Source organism: Centruroides sculpturatus, unplaced genomic scaffold (genome assembly GCF_000671375.1).
Source record: "Centruroides sculpturatus isolate CEXI.00-Female unplaced genomic scaffold, Cexi_2.0 scaffold319, whole genome shotgun sequence".
NCBI classification, from domain to species: domain Eukaryota; kingdom Metazoa; phylum Arthropoda; class Arachnida; order Scorpiones; family Buthidae; genus Centruroides; species Centruroides sculpturatus.
In genome coordinates this window covers 652094-659806 of record NW_019384636.1, presented here as the reverse complement: position 1 = coordinate 659806, position 7713 = coordinate 652094, and the positions used below count along the sequence as shown (strand labels likewise).

The 7713-nt window shown below is 26.1% G+C and overlaps 2 protein-coding genes across 5 annotated transcripts in view; one reads left to right on the top strand and one right to left on the bottom strand.

Moving 5' to 3' along the window:
- The window catches only part of LOC111625870 (elongation of very long chain fatty acids protein 6-like), a 19138-nt gene extending 12083 nt beyond the window's left edge, over positions 1–7055 (top strand). Inside the window, exons 1-2 of one of the 2 annotated variants that reach the window (XM_023369116.1) lie at positions 5678–5999; positions 6085–7055. In XM_023369116.1, coding sequence (XP_023224884.1) covers positions 5952–5999; positions 6085–6903 — 867 coding nt within the window. In that variant the 5' untranslated portion in view covers positions 5678–5951 and the 3' untranslated portion in view covers positions 6904–7055. Of the gene's footprint in view, positions 1–5677; positions 6000–6084 lie in introns of those variants that run through there. The other variant, XM_023369117.1, reaches the window with a different exon arrangement.
- The window catches only part of LOC111625871 (elongation of very long chain fatty acids protein 6-like), a 73414-nt gene that overhangs the window by 60916 nt on the left and 4785 nt on the right, over positions 1–7713 (bottom strand). Inside the window, exon 1 of one of the 3 annotated variants that reach the window (XM_023369120.1) lies at positions 477–1214. The exons of 1 other annotated variant lie outside the window; for it this stretch is intronic. The gene's annotated coding sequence lies outside the window, so the exon portion shown is untranslated. Of the gene's footprint in view, positions 1–476; positions 1215–7713 lie in introns of those variants that run through there. One more of the 3 variants, XM_023369121.1, reaches the window with a different exon arrangement.

The window sequence follows — 7713 nt, the reverse complement described above, 5'->3', positions numbered from 1 at the left end:
TATATATATATAAGATAGTTATGTAATAATTAAATATTAAATTTAGTATTAAATAATAGTGGTAGAAATAAAGATATTAATGAAAAGCATACTGGACAACAATATTAAAATAAATTACTTTTTATACTGTAAATACATTTTATTTAATTTTACGAAGTAATTTGATAGATAGTTAAAAAGTAAGCCATATATATAAACTAAAATTAGCCGCATCAAAAACTAAAATAATTCATGAATATAGTCCTATAAAGTATCAGGAAAAAACTTGATACCATGATAAAATCCAAGTTGAAATAACGTTAGCAAATAGAAATTTCGGTTGAAAATAATTAGCATTCTTGCTCTATACTTTCTAAGCCATCATAGAGTTGACGTTTGTCTAATATTACAGAATATGATATGAAAAACTTAAAAAGTAAATAAGAAACCATAAACTATAAGAAGAAGGCAATTAATAAAAAAACAATAAACAATACCATACAGTATGGCCGTAATAGTTGAAACTTCTGCTTTCTGCTGACGACTTCTTATTTTTCATTTATTTAACGCTGTGCGGCATGGTGATCTATCTGGCTATAGCCAAGTTAAAGTTATACGGCTTTAATAATACCCAGACAGAAGCGATACTATACGACGTTACGTTGGTTTAGCGTTACACAATGAGCGACACGTGAGATCTTTCTTGGAACTACTGTGTATATGTGATGATATGATACAAAAAAAAATATCAACTTATCCATTAATATTTCAGATTTGTGGCTCGATCTTACAATAATAAAAAGAAAAAATATTTTAACAGAAAATTTCAGCAGTTCATTTATAGCGAGGTTACGGCCGAAGTTTTTATCTCTAAAACTTGATTGTCATACGTCGAGCGCAGCTACCTTGCAAGCGGCGCTCGACGTTTGACGCTCACGTTTTATAGGTGAAAATTTCGGCCGCAACTTCGCTAATATCTAAAAAATAAATTCGCATTTTTTATTTTATTCTGCTAGCTAAATTTTAAATTAATAACATGGTCAAAACAATAAAAAACCGAAAATGTGTAATAAGAAAATGTGTTTATCAACCTTTTTTCCTCAATATTTTTGGGCTAACCTATAACAGTAAGTCTGCTTCAAAAGAAGAATAAAAAATTTAGAATATTTCTAGATCTACAATTTTTTCATATTTAAAATTATTAAAAAATAAGTTATTTATTAATTGCTAATTAACATTAAATGTTAAAGACTAAATAAGCCATTTAAGTAAATAAAAATAACATCGATATTTTACTATGCTAATTCTTGATAGAAAAAAATAATTTAGAAAGTAAACGAGATGTTTTGAAAATATTCTTTTATATTCTTTTAAATTATTTTTACAATAATATATGCTTATCGTTCTATTGTATTATATTCAAAATTTTAAAATAATTTTTATATTTAACCTCGAAAATCATAATGATATTTGATAAAGAATAGAAATAAATTCAACAGGATTTTCTTAATTAAGAATTAGAAATTAAACTAAATATTAACTAAAATCTATGAACGATATAATTTTAGCTTAACATTAGTCATTTAAAATTTCCTTTACTATATAATAGTACAGTGGAACCTCGGTATACGACTGTAATCCGTTCCTGGTGTTTGGACTTATACCGAATAGGACGTATACAAATCAACCTTTCCCATAAGAAGTAATGTAAAAATGATTAATCCGTTCTCATGTAAAAAAAAATGGCTGGCTTTAAACACCTCTTTTTCTTGGCTAGTTCCTGCTTGATTTTTCATGAGTTGCAAATAATTTCTTCTGATACGCTGTCGCCAGCACACTGTTTTTCAGTTATCCAAAGCAAAAGCAATTTCTCAACATGATGTAATGTCTTCGATCTATGTTTAGAAATTGATTTTAGAAAAAAAAACCATTATAAAATTTGCTAACGTTGCGACTTTCGCAACGTTAGCAAATTTTATAATTTTTTTTTTTTTTACGATTGTTGATATCGTCGTTCTCGGAATACGGTGTGCAACAGTTAAATCTCAAACACGCATGCCACCTTCATATTTCTCAACAATTTTTTTTTCAGTTCATTGTGATTCTAGTCATTTTTTTATTTTTCTGTTGCCTTTTTTGCAATTCACGATTAATAAAAATAATAAAATTTTACTTACAAATTAAAATCAGAAGAAATTTAATAAAGAAAGTTATAAACCGTGGCACCGCGAACGTCTAGTCTGGTATAATATACAGATACTCGTTCATAGATGGCGCGTATAATTGAATTATGTCGTATTGTTAAATTTCTCTCCTGTCATTATCTATGTGTGTAACAATGATTTGTGTTATATAAACTTTTGTATTTGTATTGTGTAGCAACGCTTCGTGTCATATAAACATTGTATTGTTTTTTATAATAAATAAACGGCCATGAAGTGGAGTCTTTTATCAAGCCCGCCACTTTTTGGTTCGGTATGACTTAAAACGGATCAAAGTAATTGTGTATGATTTTTTAAACTTACTTGTAAGGTATCCTGCTCACTATCTGTGAACACATAACTTGCAACAGTGATATATTTAACACGTATTCCGAACAAAAGTCGTATACCAAGCAAAATTTGTTTCGTCCAAACAGGACGTATTCCGAATTGGACGTATTCTAAAGCAGACGTATACCGAGGTACCACTGTACACTGATGTCTCGTACTTCGAATTTAATTTATTCTAGGAGGTCGTTCGAACTTCGAACTCCGAATCACTTTTTCACATTAGAAAATAATGGAAAGTGAATTAATTCATTTCCAAACCCCGAACAATACCCATTTCGATAAACTTAAAACAGCAAATACACATAATTTAAGGTAAAAATAATACAATTAAATGCCGTAATAATCGATTAAAACACAAAAGCAATAAATAAAATATGTAAATACTGTATAATAAAATGAAAATTGCATTTATTGGTCGCACGCCGTAGACTTCGGCATCTTCGTAGAATTATAACAGTTGTAAAATTTAACATATAGTGAAAGATTTTATTCTTTATTTAGAATCTTATTTTAAACTTTTTGCTTCACATTTTTTGAATAAAATAAAATTCAAATGTCTTCGGATAAAACGCATTTAGGCATATGCTTTAAGTTTCGTAAAAGGATATAACGCCGTACAAACAGTAAAAAAAAAAAAAAAAATGCAATATATGTATGGGGAAGATGCTTCTAAACTTAAAAAGCGTCAAATATAATTTAAAAAGTTCCGTTCGAAAAATTTTTAACTAAAGGATATAAAACGTATGGGGGTCGCCCAAAAGCTGTCAACAATGAAAAATTGCAGGAAGAAATTGCTAAAAATTGACGAATAACACACAATACGGTATATATAACGAAACACACTAAAAATAAAACGGAAAAAAGCACTGAAAATACAAAAGCGTAACGCAGTTCAAACTTTGAAGAAGCGTTCGAACTCTAAACCGTTCGAAATACGAGATACCACTATATAATTAATAATTGTTTTAAATGTGTATAGAAATTTACATTTGGGAAAATACTTTTAAATGGAAGTTTTATGAAATTAACAAGAAACAAAAAATTTTGTACTTGAAAAACTCAACGTTTTTCTCGTTACACATGAGAAAATCTCGTTATAAATGCACATTTTCACAACGTATGTAAAATTTATACTTCGTCAGAAGATCAGTTTAAATTATAAATCACTATATAAGTATTTACTTACTATATTATAAATTACTATATAATTAGATATCCAGGAATTTGACAATTGATGAGGAACCATAAGTTCGAAATGCACGTTGTAAGAAGTATGACAATAAAATGCTTGAGATATGCTAAATTTGCTTAAAGGTCTCCGTGGTGACAATATAAATAAAAAATTACATTAATTAATTTAAAAATTAATCTGAAAGATTAATTTATTATCTAGGTGTTTTTAATTAATAGAATATTAATAGAATATAGCTTTAAATAATAAATACTTTGAAATAAAAAATATATAATAAAAATTTTTGTACTGCAAAAGCAGCACTTTGCAGTAATGCATTCTTTTACAGAGAAAACTTTCGAAAAATGTAATTAGTCGGTCAGTGTAAGATCAGACCCACATATAAGTGATTAAATTAATACTAATTACTTATCAATTATTAAAATCAGATAAACAAATTGGCGTATAATTAAAGAAACACGATATTTGTTTATAATGATATATTATCTGCCATTTGCAATTTACAGGCATTTTTTTAATTAGTATAAATTCCGGAAATTATGGCTACAACACATGCTTCTACATGTATATCCGGAAAAACATTTCTCAAATTTTTTTTTATTTTAATTTTAAAATGCTACAATATTTTTGAGTGGGATTGTTTTAATTTAAACGAAAGCATCATTTATACAATGTTTCCCCCTAAATTAAAACTTTTTTATTAGCTATAATAAATTTATCCTTTTCGTAACCTAATTTTGTCTTTTTACGTACAGCAATATTTCTACAACCACAGTTTTATCCAATATTTCACCGTATGCTAAAAGTATATTTATTAAAATTTTATTCTTAATCTAATTTATGCGGACGATTGAAGATATTATCTAATCATATCATAATCCATTATCAATATAATTGAATCATATTTAGTTTTAAATTAATCTTGCATTTTTAAAACATGTGGCCTATATATTTTTCTATAATTTAAAATTTATCTCGAATCGCTTGATCTGAAGATCTTTGGTTCTGCTCATAATTTATGCACGTGTATATCAACATTCCGAGTTGTCAGTTACTTTTTATAATAATTTTAAAAATTAATTTATGGACAAAGACTAAAATACTTATTTTTCACTTAAACAAATGGGCTATATNTAATTCATTGTCTAGGTGTTTTTAATTAATAGAATATTAATAGAATATAGCTTTAAATAATAAATACTTTAAAATAAAAAATATATAATAAAAATTTTTGTACTGCAAAAGCAGCACTTTGCAGTAATGCATTCTTTTACAGAGAAAACTTTCGAAAAATGTAATTAGTCGGTCAGTGTAAGATCAGACCCCATATATAAGTGACTAAATTAATACTAATTACTTATGTGTGACTATGTATCAATCATTAAAATCAGATAAACAAATTGGCGTATAATTATAGAAACACGATATTTGTTTATAATGATATATTATCTGCCATTTGCAATTTACATGCATTTTTTTAATTAGTATAAATTCCGGAAATTATGGCTACAACACATGCTTCTACATGTATATCCGGAAAAACATTTCTCAAATTTTTTTTTATTTTAATTTTAAAATGCTACAATATTTTTGAGTGGGATTGTTTTAATTTAAACGAAAGCATCATTTATACAATGTTTCCCCCTAAATTAAAACTTTTTTATTAGCTATAATAAATTTATCCTTTTCGTAACCTAATTTTGTCTTTTTACGTACAGCAATATTTCTACAACCACAGTTTTATCCAATATTTCACCGTATGCTAAAAGTATATTTATTAAAATTTTATTCTTAATCTAATTTATGCGGACGATTGAAGATATTATCTAATCATATCATAATCCATTATCAATATAATTGAATCATATTTAGTTTTAAATTAATCTTGCATTTTTAAAACATGTGGCCTATATATTTTTCTATAATTTAAAATTTATCTCGAATCGCTTGATCTGAAGATCTTTGGTTCTGCTCATAATTTATGCACGTGTATATCAACATTCCGAGTTGTCAGTTACTTTTTATAATAATTTTAAAAATTAATTTATGGACAAAGACTAAAATACTTATTTTTCACTTAAACAAATGGGCTATATGTTCTTCGAAAATAATTAAAAATAGACATGTAGTTGATTATTAGAGAATGTTTTACTTGTTTTAATTATGATCAAATAATGTGATAAAATAATAAACTAACATTGCTTACATAATAAAAATAACACATAGGAATGTATTTAACACTTAGAAAAGATTTTAAAATTTTAAAATATTTACAGGTATATATTATTACATAAATTTATATTTAAATATTACAAATAATTTATATACTGTATGTATGTATATAATTATATCTATTTTCAGATGGAGCTGAATTTTCAACGTCCAGCCTATGTCGAGCCCTTTGAATTCGAAAAATTGATTGTAAGAGCCCAAGTTACAAAATGGATGGCAAACAACTGGCATCACTCTTTATACTGGTCCGCACTTTATTTAGTGGTTGTATTTGGAGGAAAACATCTTATGAAATCAAGACCTGCCTATAAACTCAAAAGACCTTTAGCAGTATGGAATATATCCCTAGCAATATTCAGCTTGATAGGAACTATCAGATTGTTACCTGGATTTTATCATGTGTTACGTGATCGTGGATTTACATTTTCAGTTTGTAATATTTCTTATATTGGAGGAATAGAGTCATCATTCTTTTGGGGATGGTTATTTATTCTTTCTAAAGTTTTGGAATTTGGTGATACAATTTTCATTGTCTTACGTAAACAAAAACTGATATTTCTTCATTGGTATCATCATATAGTAACACTGGTTTTTACCTGGTATAACAGTGGTAACCTAGTATCTCTTGGTCATTGGTTCATATTCATGAACTTTACCGTTCATAGTCTAATGTATGGTTACTTTGCTCTGAAGGCGTTAAATATTAAAATACCTCGTCCTATCGCAATGATGATAACTCTGTGTCAAATATCTCAAATGTTTATTGGAGTGTTTCTCTGCTCGTGGGCTTATAAAAGTTTAGCTTCAGGAACTCCTTGTGAAATAACTTATACAGCTCTTAATTTAAATTCTTTTATGTATTTTACTTATGTTGTACTTTTCTGTTATTTCTTTTACAATTCTTACATCGTTTCAGGGAAAAAAGTTCAAGGAAAGAAAGCTAATTAAATTGAATTAAACAAATATACTCAAAATATTAAAAAAAATATACTTTCAGGGACACAAATGTACTGAACAGTTATTTCCAAATTTGTATCTTACATTTTATAAGTGATGTAACAAAATTTTCATTAAATAATTATTTTTTTACAAAAACTAGATTTTTTAATTTATATTTATTATAAAAATAGATTACAAACTCTACATTTCTACGTATACATACTTAATAGCTATTATCAATATAATGACATTTACTTAAATATTTAGCAAAGAAACTTTTCTCTTAAATGTTGTAAAAATAACATATTTTTATGCATAAAATTTATTTTTAGAAAAATATCTTAGTCAAAGATATAGGAGATACTAATTATTTATTATTACTTATACATTCTATGTGCAAAGCCACTACATTATGGTAATTGTATTTGTTTTTTATAATCAATTTATGAAAATTTTATTTGTTTTTTATAATCAATTTATGAAAATTTTTATACTTTTTATAATTTATTTATATTTTCAAAAATATAATTTTGATACATTTTATGCTATAAGTATAAGGTATTATTTTTACATATAGAAAAATAAAATTGTCTGAAATAACTAATGGAAAAAAAACAGCATTGAAATTCTTATAATTTAAAAACCTCAAAATTTCAGTGTAAATTTGGAGGAAAATAATAATAGAAAATTTAATATGAAGGTAATTCATAATTTATAAATTTTGATAAAGCATTTATCTTACAATAGTGTTAATATTGCGAACACATATAAGGTAAAGTGAATATTCAGCAGTAATATATATATATATATATTTCTTTT